At 54.9% G+C, this 16708-nt stretch overlaps 6 protein-coding genes across 6 annotated transcripts; 4 read left to right on the top strand and 2 right to left on the bottom strand.

The window, feature by feature from the left end:
- Nucleotides 1–88: 88 nt before the first annotated feature.
- Nucleotides 89–4984, bottom strand: LDBPK_331880 (hypothetical protein, conserved; the record flags this gene model as incomplete). Its single annotated transcript, XM_003863965.1, has 1 exon — nt 89–4984. The coding sequence occupies one exon, from the start codon at nt 4982–4984 to the stop codon at nt 89–91; it is 4896 nt and encodes a 1631-aa protein (XP_003864013.1).
- A 565-nt stretch (nt 4985–5549) lies between these two features.
- Nucleotides 5550–6311, bottom strand: LDBPK_331890 (hypothetical protein, conserved; the record flags this gene model as incomplete). The annotated part of the gene is made up of 1 exon (XM_003863966.1): nt 5550–6311. The coding sequence occupies one exon, from the start codon at nt 6309–6311 to the stop codon at nt 5550–5552; it is 762 nt and encodes a 253-aa protein (XP_003864014.1).
- A 1152-nt stretch (nt 6312–7463) lies between these two features.
- Nucleotides 7464–8111, top strand: LDBPK_331900 (hypothetical protein, conserved; the record flags this gene model as incomplete). The annotated part of the gene is made up of 1 exon (XM_003863967.1): nt 7464–8111. One exon carries the CDS (start codon nt 7464–7466, stop codon nt 8109–8111), a length of 648 nt encoding a protein of 215 aa, XP_003864015.1.
- Nucleotides 8112–8407: 296 nt separating this feature from the next.
- On the top strand, nt 8408–9574 carry LDBPK_331910 (hypothetical protein, conserved; the record flags this gene model as incomplete). The annotated part of the gene is made up of 1 exon (XM_003863968.1): nt 8408–9574. The coding sequence occupies one exon, from the start codon at nt 8408–8410 to the stop codon at nt 9572–9574; it is 1167 nt and encodes a 388-aa protein (XP_003864016.1).
- A 322-nt stretch (nt 9575–9896) lies between these two features.
- LDBPK_331920 (hypothetical protein, conserved) lies at nt 9897–11189 on the top strand (the record flags this gene model as incomplete). Its single annotated transcript, XM_003863969.1, has 1 exon — nt 9897–11189. The coding sequence occupies one exon, from the start codon at nt 9897–9899 to the stop codon at nt 11187–11189; it is 1293 nt and encodes a 430-aa protein (XP_003864017.1).
- Nucleotides 11190–11851: 662 nt separating this feature from the next.
- Nucleotides 11852–14728, top strand: LDBPK_331930 (protein kinase, putative; the record flags this gene model as incomplete). The annotated part of the gene is made up of 1 exon (XM_003863970.1): nt 11852–14728. One exon carries the CDS (start codon nt 11852–11854, stop codon nt 14726–14728), a length of 2877 nt encoding a protein of 958 aa, XP_003864018.1.
- Between the last annotated feature and the right edge of the window lie 1980 nt (nt 14729–16708).

Raw genomic sequence — 16708 nt, forward strand, 5'->3', positions numbered from 1 at the left:
ACCGCACCACTGCTGAGGCCGAGAGCAAATGAGTGGGGGCAAGAGGAAAGGGGATGCAGAGCGACGCACTCGCATTGCCTCATATGTTCTAGCTGGCGTGCCGAGATGACGCCTGGGTGCCTTCCTGCTCGTCAGAACCCGATCCCGTCCCGGGGCTGCTCTCCTCTTCATCTTCCTCTTCCCATTCCTCGAACTCCTCCTCCGCATCCTCGTCGTCGTAGCTGTCGTCATCGTCATCTTCATCTTCCTCGAACTCGTCATCGTTGCTGTCCGTCGAGTCGTCCGTGTCGTAGTCGTCATCCTCTATCGACCACTGCTCCATCTCTTCTTCATCGGCGCCCATCGCGCTGTCCTGCTCCTCCTGCACGGCGGGCGAGGCAAAGGCGCCGTGATCCGGGTACGGGCCGGCGGAGAGACTGAAGAGCCGGATAACGGAATCAATGTCTTGGTCGAGAATGGCGGCGCAGTAGCGGTCGGAGGGGTCGACAGCAAAGGACTTGAAGGAGGGCCGCACCTCCTCGGAGAAGACGCTGTCGAGGGTGTAGCTGTCCACTGCCGCGACGATGGGGAGGTGCGTGCCGGAGATACGAGAGGCCTCGCGGAAACTGTACAACACTCGGCCCGCCTTCGAGCAATGGAAGCTCGTCGTCTTCTGAAACGACGGGACTGTCTGCATCATGCGCCACGTTCGCATGTCCCACACTTTTTCGTCGATGATGACAAGAGGCAATTTGGGGTGGAAGACGCTCGCGAATGACTCGGTGATGCGGTCGAAACGGAACATCGGCTTCTCGGGCGCCCGCAGGTCCCACAGGATGGCGTCGTTCAGCACCAGCTGCGAGGTACAGTCGAACAGGGCCACGTTTGCCATGTTCTCACCTGTCCAAATCGGGTCTGACAGGGTTCGCAACTCGACTCCGGTGACAAGGTCGTGTACACGGCAGGCATGCTCCTCCTCACTTGTGACGACGGCGAGTCGATTGTCGCGCGAAAAGCGCAGCGTGCGACACTCCGTCAGCTCCTGCTGCGCCACTGGCAGTAGGTTGCGGCGCATCACGTGAGCCTTGTGAGAGTCATTGACGGCTGCGATGAGGCTGCCGTCGTCGGACACGACGAGGGCTGAGATGGCCTCATTCTCAAAGACCAGGTGCTGCTCGAGCAGCTTCTCGTCCGGCGTCTCCTCAGGGAAGGTGTCGAAGAGAGCAATGGAGCCCTCAGAGGTTCCAATCATGATGGAGTCACCACCATCGCAGAACGCCACGCTCTCCCCTTGCAGCTCCTCTCCACTCCCCGTGATGTCGAACATAAACGCCGGGTAGCGGTACGTGAGCCAGTTGGCATTTGTTTGCGTGCGCAGCGTAAACTTGCCGCCGCAGCGGCGCCACAGCAGACGGTTGAACTCGTTCCGCGTGTCGTCCAGCGGGATGGGCAGCGGTAGATATACGTGTTTCTTCGTCAGGTCAAACCGCGGCAGTGTTTCAATGGGGTTTGGACAGCGCTCCTGTTGTTGGCGCAGGTACGACCGTATGACTCCGTCCAGCGAAGGTGTCGGCCCCTTGGCGGCCGCATCGCTGATCGACATCGAGGTGGCGGTGACACCGTCGCTGTATGACGCACCTGTGGCGGTGGACGATTTGATGCCACTCTCGCTCCGCAGCGCCGCTGCTGCCGCGGAGAGACCTTCGCTGTCCAGGTGCTCTGCGATGAGTTGGAGCAGTGATTCTTTAGAGTAGTCCACCACCGCGCGGCCGATAATAGCTTGCCGCTGTTCCATCTCCAGCGGATCAACGGCGTGAACCTTCACGACATCGGCCTGGCTCACGCCGCCAAAGGCGCTGGGCATGAATGACTTGAGGTTGTCCATGAAGTGCCCAGCCGGGCCAAGCTCTGTTGGCAGCTTTCGGGCTCCGACAACGGAGATGAACTCACGTTGAACATCGCTGTACTGGGCGGACAGGTCCTGCGCCAGTGTTCGTATGTTGAGCGCTTCGAAAAGAGCCGCCGTGTCGCTGTATCGCCGGAGTACCGCCATCAACTGCACCGCCCGCGCCACCACGGGGAAGTAGTTGAGCTTTGCCGACATGGAAGCATCCTTTCGAATTTTGAGCACCTCCAAGAGCGCTCGCACGCCGTCACTAGCACGGAAGGCGCCGCAGGCGTTGTTGAAGTTCGCAACAGCGCTTTCGTCCGCCACGTCTGCTGGTGGATTTGTAATGTGGATGAGGATCTGAAGCGCCGCCACCACGCACGGGAGAAGGTGCCCCTCACGGGAGGTGTTGCGGTTCTGGTACGACACTGCAAGATCGTTGACAATGGCCAGAAGCTGCGCTATTCCAGACTCGTGCGAGCGCACTTCGGCTATCAGCGGGCGCACATACGGGATAACAGTCAGCGCGCACAGCGCCTGAAGCGATGCGATGAGGAGGTCCCACCGACTTTGAACAAAGAAGAAGTTGGCACAGCGGAGAAGCAGCGTGTGCATTCCTTTGTCTACGAGCTTCTGGATGGCGCCAAGCCGCTCCGCCGTCAACAGACTCTGCACGTTTTCGGCCGACACTCCAGGAAGCCCAGGCGACGGCGCGGCGAGGAAGCCAAGGATTGCGTCCACTGTTGGCGGATCCCGCGGAAGGGACGTGATGCGTGACGACTGTGTCACCAGCGCCGACAGCACCCGGTGCTTCCTGAAGATGACCTTGGTGGAGAGCATCAAGTGCGTCACGAGGTAGATGTTGAGGCATCGCAGCAGTGCGAGGAGTAAGTCGCTGTGCATCACGTCGAACTGCCCTTCCGAAATCTTGAGACACCGTTCCAGCGCCTCGATCGATTCCATTGGCCCGTTTTCGGCTTCAAAGTAGTCTATCACGATAGGAAAGCTCAACGAGTGGAAAAGAAACGCACCCACACTACTCTGCACATCACTGTTTGTTGTGTGCTTCCACTGGTCGATGATGAACTGCATGATCGGCTCGAAGTAGCTCCTCTGGCGTCGTAGCAGCTCCTCAAACACCGCAGTTTTGGCCAGATGGGAAAGGACGATGGCACAACCGTACGTCGTGTACACGTCTAACTTGCCCTGTACCAGACGCAGAATGCGACTCACACCGTCCGCATCTAGAAAGAGAAACGCCAGCTTCTTGTGGGATAGGATCGCACTGAGCACCCACCCAATGCGGGCCAGCATCTCACGCTCCAGGCGGTAGCAGCGTTTCATTGAAATGAGGTTCACATCCCACTGCAGGAGACTGCGCACCATCTCTTCTTCCGTGGCTTCGTTTGTGTTGTGTTCGGCGAGTGTTTGGCGCACGGAGCGCTCTGCAGCTTCGCGCGCTTGCTCGTTCTCAAGAAATCTGGCACGGATGTCGATGGAGTCCAGTACCTTGAGCGCAGACTCAATCGTCTGAAACTGCAAAACAGGAAGAATGGCATCATTCTGCTGACACAGAATACCGGCCACGATACCGATCTGAAGCAGCTCCAGCATCCGGATGTCCGCCCGCGTCACATTCAGCGTTTTCACGCGCAGGTACGTTTCCCATGAAACTACCTCGTAGTGCGGCGAGCCAAACTGGTACAGAAAAAGGCGGTCTTGCTCCCCTGCCGCCGGCTGATCTAGGCTCGGAACCCAGCGCACAAGCACCTCGTTTTCTGTGCATCCCTCCACAACACCGTAGTCGCAACCTTTTCCTTGCTGGCCGCTTTTCCAGCCTGGGCCACGCCCAACTCGGTCTCCGGCTTTCGGAATCCATCCATCGAGGTATAACTCTACCTCAGCGGGACCTTCATGGCGCGCATTCTTAGTATCCTGCGGCGTTACACTCCGGTCGAGCCGTTGCCGCTTCCGCACACCATTCCCTGTAGGTTCGGGAGGCGAGGCCTCGGCTGTGAAAGTTGGCTCGGCGGAGCGCGGCAGCGGCGAGTCTGGGGCGGTTTTAACCACCGGCGAGGCTTCGCTTGCTTCATCGATTGCCACTTCTTGCACTTGCTGCTGCGTAAAAATAGGTGATCGGCCTGGCGAGGACCGGCGCGAGGTGGGGTGTGAGTCCATGTCGCTGGGCACAGCGGCCGACCGGTACCGCTGCGGCGACCTTCTCTGGGAGCGCGAAGTCAACGTGGTTTCCCTGTGAAGCGGGAAGTACCCATATAGCTGATGGACCCAGTGACGAAAGCGCTGCAGCAGCACCTTCGGCATATTCTGTGCTAGCGCTTCCGATACAGTTTGCTCGTCTTGATCGAGCATGCTGAACATGAGCGATAGCGGAACAAGCCGCTTGCGAGGATTCTTCTCCGTAGCGAGCACCTTACACAAGTCGTACATAGAGATTGGATCAAGGAAGCTCTCGCGCGAGCCCTCTACCACCAATAGCGCGCAGTGCGAGGCAGTGCGCTGTGTGCGCTCCATTCGGGTGTAAAATTCAAGAATTAGATCGCGACCCACAGCGTTCCTCGCTTCTTCCCTGTTGAGCTGCTGCTCGTAGTTCAGGCCGAGGACCTCGCCCATGTGATCACAGAAAACAGTATTGTGGTGGATTGCATGAGCAAGTGACTCGAAGGGCACCCGGTCCTGCATGTTCAGCGTTGCCATGTAGGAGTCTGAGCAGCGCTCATTTTCCTCATCCAATACACACAGTAGCCTTGCCCACAAGAAGCCATATAACTCTTGCAGCTCAAGTAGACTCAGCAGCGCGTTTTCGCGCTCGGCGATGGCACTGCTAGTGAGAGCTGGTGTGGGGGCGGCCTCCTCTTCATTAGTAGAGCTCGTTGCACCTGCCATCTCGTTCTCCACAACTGTACTCTTCTCCTTCAAACTGCTGTACACCTTGAGAAGCCGCTTCATCAATTCCTTGACGAGCGGAACAGACTTGCTTGAAAAGACAAAGTCGTCGTCATCGTCGTCGGCTTCTTCGAATAGAGAGTCGTCATACAGAGAGTCGTGGTCGCTGCCCAGCTCTATCGAGATTTCTTCCATATTCGATGCGAGGCTCATAGTGATAGAGTTACAGCTTTGAAATAGAAGCCCCTTGTGGCGTATTTTGAGGAGCGGCGCCTTGCGTAATACTAATCCGGGGAGGCAGCCGTACTAGCTTTTGATAAAAGGAATGCTGGCACGACCGAGGTGCACGAGTGCAGACAGAGGCAATAGAATGGATCGAGGTAGTGCAGCATGCCGGAAAGTGAGTCTAGGGCGGAAGTAAGGGTGATGCAGCTGCTAGCATACCCCCGAAAGCGCTTTGGTGGCTTGCCGCTACGGAGAGGGTCGTGATCGAAGATTGTGGGGCCTGCAGCAGTGTCCACCACTTTTTTGGTATTTGCTAGGTGCAGAAAAAGTACTTTGACAAAGCGTGGCGCTTGTCAGTAAACACGCATTCCGTGCATAACAGAGCTTCCTAAGGACGAACAAAAAAAAAGTGTATCACGACACGCAGCGAAAAATAGTTCAGACGTCACATAGCTTTTCATGGATGTGGCCAAATGCGGATGGTTCAAACTGTTACTTTGCCGTTGAAAGTGTCAGGCAAAGATGTAGAGCGTACTAGTTAAGCGCTGAGCGATTACTTACCATAAACGTAGAAGGGTGCTTCGTCGTTCCAATCTGCGTTGAAGTGCATCAAGGTCCGCTGCCGCAGCGTGGTGGAAGCAAGCACCTTTTCGTCGAGCTTACGAGAAGTCACGACACACTGAATGCTAGGGACTTGAGCGATGACGTTCGTCAATTTCGTCATGAGATCGTCGTCAAACATCCATGAGTGCGTAAAAAGAACGGTAACTCCCTCCTCCTTCAGCCTTGCTGCACACTTCACCAGGTCCCCCTGCACCCACACAACTTCCTTTTTGGAGAAAATGTCTGAGTAAAGCAGCTTTGCTCGCTTCGATGCCTCTTCAGCTGCCCGGATTCGCGACGGAATAATCTCTACACCAACGCTCTTCGGACACTTGGTCTCAGAAAGTACCTGCAAACAAACGTTACCGACTCCACTGCCAATATCACAAAACACAATACTGGCCTCCAGATCAGCTTGGGATTCACCCTCGCTTTCGAGGAGCTCTCTTTTCCGCCCATCAAGGAGAGCGGGAATAATTGCCTTCGTCCACATTTGGCGGACGCCGTTCACATCGATGATGCCAATCTGTGCAAACACATTCGGTTGCACCGTGATAGATTCCTCTCCGAGCTCCAGCTCTCCGCGGCTTTCGTACTCTTCGGAAAGGTGCTTGTAGAGAAGAGGCTGCATAACGGCAAAGTTGGGGGGCGGCGATGTAAGTCCCAGTGGCCGGTAATTGGCGGCGATCGAGTGGTGGCGCAGGTAGTTCATGTACGTCAGCATTTCTCCGCCAACAGCGCCGACGACTACACCGGTGGCGATAATTCGAAACGCACGGGGGGTAACAACTATCTTCAAGACCACCAACGTGCCAACGGCGGTGCAGCCAAACAGCACCGATGTAGAGTACATGGCCCTGCCTACTAACAACGCAGAAACAGAGCGAAAAGGAGCAAGAGATTGTTGAGTTTGGCGCGGGCAAGCCCGTTCTCAAAGGCTCTCAGGCAGCAGTATGAAGCCACTGTCAGCACAACGTTCATTTTTTTTTTGTGTGCGCGCACGACAGTTTTTTTTCTGCGGCAAAACAGTTTGCAGTCCGGTCGATAGCAACCCACGCCATCTGTTCGAGAGTTCGCTTGCTAATTTGGTAAATTCATGCCTTTACAGCTGCTGAGCAGCATCACAAAGTCACAAGGCAACCTTGCATCCTTTTCCATTAGTTCAGAAATAGGTTGACCCTTCCTCAAGAGCTCGCTTATGGAGCGCTGAAAGGCCAGGGATGGTGCTTCGCTACGGCAGGATTCGCAGTGATCACTTCAAAAGAAAAAAACCTTTCGCATGCCTTTCTTTTTCAAGCTTTGCACGAATGGAACAGATGCACTGTTCCCAGTGGCCTGGGATAGTGTGGAGTGGCGGTGAGCCTTAGTGGGAGGAGAGGGGGGGGGGTGGAGGGACCTGCAGTGGGTGATGGTTCCTGAGGTGGTCTTCGAGGAGCTGCGAGAAGACGGCGTCGTTTTCGCTCTTTGCCTCCCATGTCATCTCATGCGGGGGAAGAGCGTGAGATGGCATGTGAATTCGACGTAGGCAGGCAGAGGTGGCAGCGTTGATTTTGTGCGTGAGCAGCTCGTTGAGCTACAAGTCAAAGAAAATGTTTGGAGCCTGCCGCGAAGCACCGCTTTTCAGGTAGACAGGAATGGATCGGTGCAGGTATTCCATCTATCGCTTAGAGACAGCCTATGGCATGCGGGACTCTCTGCGATCACCTGTCCTCGAATATCCAACTTCCTCTTTCTGCTTTCCCTTTTTACCCTTTTCGCTGCAGGTTCTGGAGCCACGCCACACCCCCAGTGGAGGCATCGAGGACGCTTAGAAAACCGTGAAGGTGACATCCTTATACACAGGCACGGCACGGATCATCGCCGAATGAACAACGTTATTGAAAATGCCCTGCGGGAGACACCCATCACACTCGTGGTCTGCGGGCTGATGGGGATGCTAGGCGTTATGTCATCATTGGAGGTGATTCATCCTCTCTACTTGCTGCTTAGCCCGTCGTTGGTGTTCAAAGAGCATCAGTACTGGCGCTTGGTCACAAACTTCCTCTACTTTGGTCCAATCAGCGCTCACTGCATCATGGAAATTCAGTGGATCTACCTGGTGAGCTCTTACCTTGAATCGCAGTATTACCACAGGCGACCGCTTGACTACATCTTCCTACTCTTGATCATCGGCTGCTCGCTTTTGGGCCTGCGGTTTTCGTCGATTGTGAATGTGCCATACCTAAGCTACATGCTAGGCACGTGCCTGACATACATTATGAGTCGTCTGTTCAACGACATGGAAGTTGCCATCTTTTTCGTGGTTCCGGTTCCAATGCGCCTTCTCCCGTTTGTGCTTCTGATCATGAACACAATGGTATCTGGAATGACGAACGAGGTCCTGGGCAATGTTCTCGGGCACATCTTATGGTATTTTTTAGAGGTGTTTCCCCGCATCACCGGGCAGAGCCCTCTTCGAATCCAGCGTGTGTTCGAGCGGGCATTTGCTGCACCGGTACGTCAGGCGACATAGTTTGGTCATGGGCTCAGACAACAACAAAAGTAGTAAATCACTGGGCTCCTCTCCCTCAGTTTTGAAGCCTCTTAGAATCGCTCGACTCCAATGGCAGACACAGACCGATTTCGGTTTAGCTTCCTCAAAGGTGCTGTTTTGATGCGTTGGCGTTTTGGTCACATACGTTGATTGCTTGCCGCATGTCCTTCTCTACCATTGTGGATACTTGGCTTCTTACGGCTTTCTCGCAGTCCAAAGCTGCTTTTTTGTGATTTATTTCATGTGCGTTGCATGAACTCGAGAGAACTGCCAGGATGTCGCGTCAACTTCTCCAACGGTGCTCGAAAAAGCACCTTGTGATCCACATGGACATTAACAAGACCATTATTCAGGTCGACCAGGCCGGTGGCCGCACCATGGATGATGTTCTGAATAGTAATGTTGCTGCAAATACGTTTGGGCTTGTCGACCCAACTGACAACGAATGGCGGCCTCTCTACTGCACTCCTGATGCGCCAGTCGTGCCACCAGATGCCCACAGTGGCCCTATCATGTCGTATGAAGCATACATCGACAGCCTGCATTGCGCTCCTCCGGGGATGCAGGAGCTGCCAAAGGCAGAGCGCGATGCCGTATGGAAGTCCGTGTCCGACCTCCGGCGACAGGCTACGAGGAAGTTCACTTTTCCCGGGGAAGTTGGCGAGTCATACGCACCGCTAGTCGACCTGCAGCGTCAGCACTTGAGGCAAAGTGACGGGTACTACATTATCCCTGCATTTTTCCACATGGTCAACACACTCTCAGAGCTGAATTTGCGGTTCACGCTCATTTTCAGAACCTTTGGTAGCGATTTGAACACTGTTCTGCAAGAGTGGAGATCGTTTGTCCTTGGAACGCATGCGTGCAAGCCGTCTGGCCCAGTTTTGAAGGAGCTAAAAGAGAACTATATTGAGCCACTCTCAGGGAGCTTTTTCCGGCAGGCTGATGACGTATACATTTGCTACGGGCCTCGCGTATCACTCTCTTCATACCTCAAGTCGGGCTTTGAGGAGGTAGATCCTGCCAAGGTACTGGAGCATCTGTATCAAGTGCCTGGGTGCACGTCGGCTTACAAGACATCCTTTGCAGATCTCAAGGATCATTTGGTAGAGTACTTTGCCCGCTCTAAGAACATAGGTGGGCTTGTGGACTACTACCCCAGCTGGGCACAGGCAGCGGAACACCGCACTGGCGGAAAGGTGTTCCCGATTTCTCAGAACGACCCCAGCTACTACTTCGTCTTCTTCGACGACAACATTTTTATTGGGGATGAGCACTCTATTGTGGATGTCCGCGAGGCAGACGGCGCAAAAAGCATTGTTGATGTGGAGGTAGAGAGGAAGTACTGCGTTCCCGTAAATGCATTCAAAGCCATTGTGGACAAGGAGTACTTCGTCAACGAGCTGTGCGCGTGCTTGAGGTTGCAGGACAGCGAATTGTGACTGGTGATGTGTAACTGTCTCAACCGCAGCTTACAATAATACACATCTGACAAACAAAAAAAAACGAACAAGCCTGCGTTTTTGAAGGCGCTCCGCTACCAATGGTGCTACTCCTTTGACTGAATGCATCATGAGAAAGCCGTGTTGCAACTAGCATGTGGAGGGCAAAGGTTGTCCCCTGGACGCGCAAGAAAACAAGAGCTTTCCTTGCTACAGCACTGCTGTCTGTGCTTTATGAAGCTTGTGCTCTTCGTTGTGCCTCTGACTCGACTCATGAAGTCACTTCTCTAGGTGCTCGCCAACTCCTACAAGAACTCGTCGCATGACTGAATTCAAGAAGTTGACGACGCTGGCCGACACTCTCGCCCAAGATGTGTCCACTTTGAAGGCCTGCTGCGCAGATGACGGCGATTGCGATTGCAACGGGAGCGCAGCCAGTGGTGTTGACTCCCGTCTATTTGCTTGTGATGCGGAGCATTTGCACATACTCTCGACCCGAATTCGTGAGGCTGTCGCCGACGGTATTCCAAGGCTGCGGAAAATTGTGCTGAAAGCACGGGAGACGGATCCCGATAGGCAAATCTACAACGAGGCGATGTGTGCAAAGATCGAAGCACTGTTCCTTGTGTTCTGTGAAGCCCTTCGGCCTTTAGCACCTGACTATTTTGATACTCTGACGGAGAGGGATGTCTCTCTGCCTGAGAATGCCAAGGAGCGCAACGTATTGGACGGTTTGCTCGACGCAGACTTCGATCCTAATGTGCTCTTGGAGGAGTCAGCGTCTTTGCAGGCGGCAGATAATGTGCACAACCACTACATACTACATCGAGCAAAGGCGGAGGCGTGGCAGTCACGCGTAGCTCAGGGATTGGCAGAGGCAGTCGCGTTCGAATCGCAAAATCGTGCTTTCATTTTGGCCGAAGAAAAAGTCAGCCGAGTAGCTGTGCTTGAGGCAAAACGAGCCGACAAAGTATGTGTCACAAAGATCATGGAGATGCGGGCAGAGCTAAAGTGGCAGACTGAACTGCAGCGGAGGGACGCAGAGCAGAGTCTCCTCAAAACTGCCGCCGCAGCTATCAGCGACATTGATGCAATCCCCTTTTTTCTAGCCAGCAGCATATCGGACGAGGCTCTTCGAGTTACGACCGCAGGCCATGCTCTTCAGCTGATCAAGGCCCTCTTGAGTACGCCAGAGAATATGAACATTCGTCGGCTGCGAAACAACAACGAGCATCTTCTGTGTGACTACGGCCACCCGTGCTTGAGTGCTTGTGACCCTGAAACCGGAGAGCGATGCGTTTGCCATACTGTTGTTTCTACAGCTGAGGTGCTGTGGCGCCGCATAGGGTACACTATCCGCTACACAAAGGTGCCTAATCGCTCCCTCGACGTGTTGAGAAGTGAAGCTAAGGCCCGCTCCTTGCGCCTTCCATGTGGGCGAAGCTTGTCAGTGCACAACTACGAACCAATGGGCTTCGAAGACTACTCGGAACGACTCTTTGAACTCGCGGAGCCGGATGCAATGGTGCGGGCGGATGAATGGATGGAGTGGTATGCCATGATGCAGCGCATGGAGTCGACGCTATCAAGCATGATACCCAGATCGTATAGATAGCCAACACTCATCATTTCTTATCTCTTTTCTGATATGCAACATTGTGAGAATGCACACACGCACACACACAAACGTGTCTTTGCAGGGATGCTATCAAAGCAGGCTGGCACCAGTCACAGAAAGGGACTAGGGAGCAGCTACCAGCTTTTTGTCATGCGTACAGAAATGACTGATGCCCAAGGTCGCTACCTCTCTTGCATCATGCAAGCTGATTGCTCTTCATTTTACTGATGCGGTTCCTCTCCTCCAATTTCACGTTGTGCTCATTTTCTGCTTTGTTTGCCCTTCTCAATCCTTGCTCTTTGCTGCACTGCAGCTCATAAGAATATCTGCGCGTGCGGAGGAACGCGACTTTTTTCTCGTTTCCCTTTTGTTCCCCTTACGTGAAGTTCGTCCGTTCACGTAGGCTTTGTATGTCTTAACCTGGAGCTGAAGCACGCCTTGACCGCGGTGTGCATTGGTGCTGTCTTGTAGAGACTTCGGTGGACCCATGCGCGGCTCCTGAATCAATGGAGCTTTTATTTACTAATTTGGCATATTGCGTTTGCTCTCTTGCTTTCACCGAAACTGTGTTCACTCCTGTCGGCGTGGGTGGCGTTGCTTTCTGATGTTTTTTTTTTGTTCGCGCCATTTCTCTGCGGGCAGCTTAGAACGTAGTAGTGATGCACCCCGAAGATGGCTTGGGCACATCTGGTGCTGCTCCGATCTCCGCGTCGGAGGCATTGCATAGCTTTGGTGGGTGTCTCACAGCGTACGAAAGAAAGGAGATAGTGCAGTACGAGACCATTCACTACGTCGGCCAAAGATGCGTCGACAAGATGGGGTCGCCAACCAACGGTCGTAATGACGGGTACGACACCGAGGAAGGTGAATACATCTTCCGCGTCAAGGACCACATCGCTTACCGCTACGAGATCCTCAAGGAGTTGGGAAGCGGCGCATTTGGTCAAGTCTTCAAGGCAATCGACCATTTGGATAGTTCAATTGTAGCGGTGAAGATGATTCGAAACCAGCGCAAGGTACTGCAACAGGCTGAGCAGGAGATTCGCATGCTACAGCATGTGAACGACCGCGATCCAAAAGGACTCTACGGCATCGTGCGCATGACAGACAACTTCAAGTTTCGCGGACATACATGCGTCAGCTACGAACTCCTGGGTGCCAACCTATATGAATACCTTAAAGCGAACAACTTTTTCCCGATGACACTGTCGTTGATCCGCAGCATTGCTGCGCGCGTGCTGGTGGCGCTGACGTTTCTAGCGCGCGAGAACATAATTCACTGTGACCTGAAGCCCGAGAACATTCTGCTGCGCGACAACGACCCGTCTGTCGTGAAAGTGATCGATTTAGGGTCTGCGAGCTTCGACGTGAAAAACATGTACACATACATTCAGTCGCGCTTCTATCGCGCGCCTGAGGTAATTATGGAGCAGAAGTACGACAAGGCAATCGACTGGTGGAGCTTCGGATGCATACTGTGCGAACTGGCCAACGGCGACCCCGTCTTTCCCGGCGAGGATGAGAAAGATCAGCTAGGGTGCATCATGGAGTACCTAGGACCACCGCCACAGAGCTTTGTAGAGGCCTCCTCTGCACGGCGGAGGCGCGAGTTCTTCGACGAGCGTTACAAGCCGCGACCCCGCACTACGTGCAAGGGTAAGCAACGTGAGCCAGGGTCACGATCGCTGGCGAAGTTCGTGGCTGTTTCAGAGGACGACGACTTTTTGAGTTTTGTGCGCCTCTTTCTGCAGTGGGAGCCGTCGAAGCGGGTCCCACCGCGCGAAGCGATGAAGCACCGCTGGATCTGCGGCGAATTTGTCTTTCCCAACCAGTCGGAGGAAAAGCCGGAGTTGTCATCGTTGACAAAGGAGAGCAACGGCTCTGCCGCCGGGTCGCTCAAGGCGTGTATGCCTCAAGAGCCTGCCGCACCACTCAAAACGGAGGCATCCACATCCACCACCGTGGGGCAACCTTTCACGGCGCGCGGGGCCCCGGCGGATTTGCCATCGCCGAGTGCTGCGCATCAAAGAGTGCAAAGGCCGGCGCCGTTGCCGCAGCCGCCCACTGCCTGCACATCCAGAGCGAACTGCAACGCCCTCTCAGGTGACGGTGCCATTTCCGTGGACACACTGCCATGCTCTCGCGACGCATCCGCTAGCACTGAGACGCGCGGCGCGGCTCGATTGACAGACGCGAAGGTGCAGCGGCCGCCAGCACAGCGACGGCAGAGCGGACGCCTGCAGCGCGGCAGGCAGCGACGTTCCACAGACATGGCAGACGTTGAAATGCCGGGCGAGGCCATTACTTCACCGAACCACTCAACATCTCTTCACGCACCATGGGATGCTGAAGAGTCCTCTGCAGAGCAGCGCACGCGTGAGTTTATAATCGCTGCGAATTCCGCATCTTCTCCATCCTCCTCCGCATGCGGAACCGCCACGAGAGCGACCAACGCAAGGCCTCACGAAGTGCGCCTCGCCAACAGAGTGCTCTCGTCAGAGGTGCTGTCGGCTGCCATCTTGCGCTCTAGCGCCAACCCCATCATCTTCACTTCCCGCGGCAGGAATGCCCACTCACCTGAGAACAAGGCATCACCAAATGCGTCTCACAGCAAGATCACCAACGGTGGCGCCGTCGGCAACGCGCGCGGCGGCGACAGTGCAGGAGACGTGCACACGGGGGTGTTAGAGCTGCGCCAGAAGTACGCGGATTCCAAGACGAAGGCAGGGACTGTCGATCTGGTTGACAGGAGTGGCAGCGTCATTGCCTTTGATAGTCTTTCGCGATGGCCCAACACGGCGGGGAAGACGCAATTAGGTGGGCGTCGGCAAGGGAGTGCGAGTGCACCAGACAGGCTGGATAGCCGCGGCCGCACATCTCCTGGAGTGTCGACTGAATCTCCGAGAGGGCAACCGAGAGGGGAACGCAGAGAGTATTCGATTAACCTCGACGCAGCGACTTTGCCTCCCACCGAGGTGTACCAGCCCGCTGCAGTGAAAGGCAGTCTGCACGCGGGAGAGTACATGCTACCGTCAGAACTGCAGCCGTTTAGTGAAGACGGTAGATCTAGCAGTCCCCACGATGTCGAGGTAGCGCCGAAGTGCAGGCTTCTGGCAGCAATGATGTCAGAGCCGCGCGACAAGAGTGAGAAGAGCCAGCTCTCGCTGCAGCCACGGGGCAGCTCTCCTCCCTCTTCGTCTGGCCCATCCGCTGTTGCCACACCCTCCCTAAGGCCGCAGTATACGCGTCGGCAGCGCAGCACTCAATGCAGCATGCTCGCCATGCGTGACGGCGGGGCGGCGCATGCTGCCGCAAGAAGCCAGCGTTCGGTGACAGGTGCCGCAGCGCCGATGTCGTGGAAAAGGCCAGCTGTTCAACCCAGCGACGTGCCCCTGGTACCGCCTCGGCAAACGTTGACCCAGCGATCTCTACTGCCGCAGCGGAACGGTGCTGGAACCCGGGGCGGAGATGTGGGGAAACCTTCCACCACCCCTACGCCGCAGCTACCATCGCTCAAGAGATACTCGGCTCACTGAGTGCTAGACGCGTGTGCTGTCCAGCTGGATAAGAGGTGAGCTGGGTGCAGGGTTTTCCCCCGCGAAGCATGCCAGTAGTGGCGTGAAACGGGTGGGCCTGGGCAGAGAAGCAATGACGAGGTCGACTCTCAGACGAGTGCACCTTTGCCCGCGATATTGCTATTATGCGTGGCGCTGAGCAGAATGCACATCAAGAAAAAGGTAAGAAGCCCCGAAGAGGTAGCGGAGGCAAGACGGATACGCCTGGGATGTCGAGAAAAGCATGCTTTAAAATTCATTTTCGTCTGCCTTTCCACTCGTTCGCTTTTTTCTTGGTTTACGGATGGTGCGCGCTTCGGCTACTTGCGCTTGCACGTGCACGTGTGTCTCTGCACCTGGATATCTTTCTTGGTATGTGCATCTCGGTATGCTTATTGTTCAGTACCAGCGCGTCGCCCTCGCTTCGAGTCTGAGCGTTCGCTTCTTTGCTTTTTCAACGAAAAGAGAGAGTGAGGATGCGCGCTTGGTGCTCCGGCTGAAAAGGACACGCGCATGATGGCAGAGAGCTGCTTTTCTCTGATACAGCACTGCGTCTCGCATCATTCTTGCGGATCTTCTAGGTGTGAAATGCTTATCTTCGGCGGTCACGCCCTTTTTGTTTTCCCGGTTGCTTGGTCTTCGCTTACTCCTTCTTTTTTTCTTTCTATTCCTTTTGCCCATATCTTGGGGAGTTTCTACGAATGTGCCGAGTGAGCTCCTCGTTTTACTTTGTGCCGTGATGCACAGAACGTGGTGCTTCACTGATGGTTTCGCTCTTTTTTGTCCTTCCTCTTTTTCTTTTCCAGCATCCTTTGCAGAATGTACTTCCTCCACGCTGTGTTGGAGAGTTGTAGAGAGCGTGCGGATGGTAGCTGTGGCGATGGGTTACGAGGGCCGCCCAAGACGCGCACGTGTGATGCTCATCACCGAGTATTCTATCCACTGGAGGAGCAAGGGCAAGGATGACACGCTCAGCCGCTCTTTGCCTTTTTCCATTCGTTTACTTCTTCCTTGTCAGTTCTCGGCCACGGCGCATGCTTCCTAGTCCTCTGAGCCTCATTGCGTGCCCTTGTTATTCCTTTTGTTGTCCCTCATTTTTCTTACCAATAAGTCGGAAGCTCTTCATTCTTCTTGTCGTTCACATTAATATATATATATATATATGGCTGCTCCTCTGTCCTCCTCCTCATGCTCGAAGAAACGAATACACTGTGCCCGTCTACAATTCTTACGTTCTTTCTGCCTTTGGATCTTTCCGCACAAAACAACCGCAACAACGAAAAAAGTGTGTTCTTGTGCGAGCGCGTGATGAAGCGGGTGGCGATGGAAAAGAAAACTAAAGCGAAAGAATGAAAAAAAAAAGTGTGGATGAGGGTGGTAGTGGCGGCCGCGTGTTTGCATAAACACATGTGTTTATCTGTGTCTCTTTCTTTCTTGCTCTTTTTTGGTTGTTGTTTCTTTGCTTACCTGTGCCATCGTTTTTCTTCGTGCTTATTATTCTGTGTGTACATGAGCGCGTATGTCTCCATATGGCGAGAGTGTGAGCAGTGGCCGGTGCGTGGCTTCTCGTGCAGGCGCACGCCACTTGCAGCAAAGCTAGTAAGCGAACACGCCATCAGCGGATTTATATCAACGCATTCATTCTGCCGTAGAACAGGAGCCCAACGCCACGCTAGCCCCGGCCCGTCGCAGGCCCCCATCGCGTGGTGCGAAGCAGCGCTAGAGACACGCGCATCACAGCCGTGCGCCGGCGCAGCCATCTCAGCACGGGCCCTGCCTCAGCCTCTGCCAGCCTCTTCTGCGCACGCAGCCCCACAGCTGCCCCCACTATGCCGGCCGCCACCCGGCGCATCCCTCGGCGTGGCGCAGGCACCCCACACCAGGAGGCAGTGAGGGCCGGGCGGGTCGCGGTCGAGTCGCGCTGACACTCCGCCCATATAGCATGGATGGCGCAGCCCGGTG

Source organism: Leishmania donovani, chromosome 33 (assembly GCF_000227135.1).
Source record: "Leishmania donovani BPK282A1 complete genome, chromosome 33".
In the NCBI taxonomy this organism is placed as follows: Eukaryota; Euglenozoa; class Kinetoplastea; order Trypanosomatida; family Trypanosomatidae; genus Leishmania; species Leishmania donovani.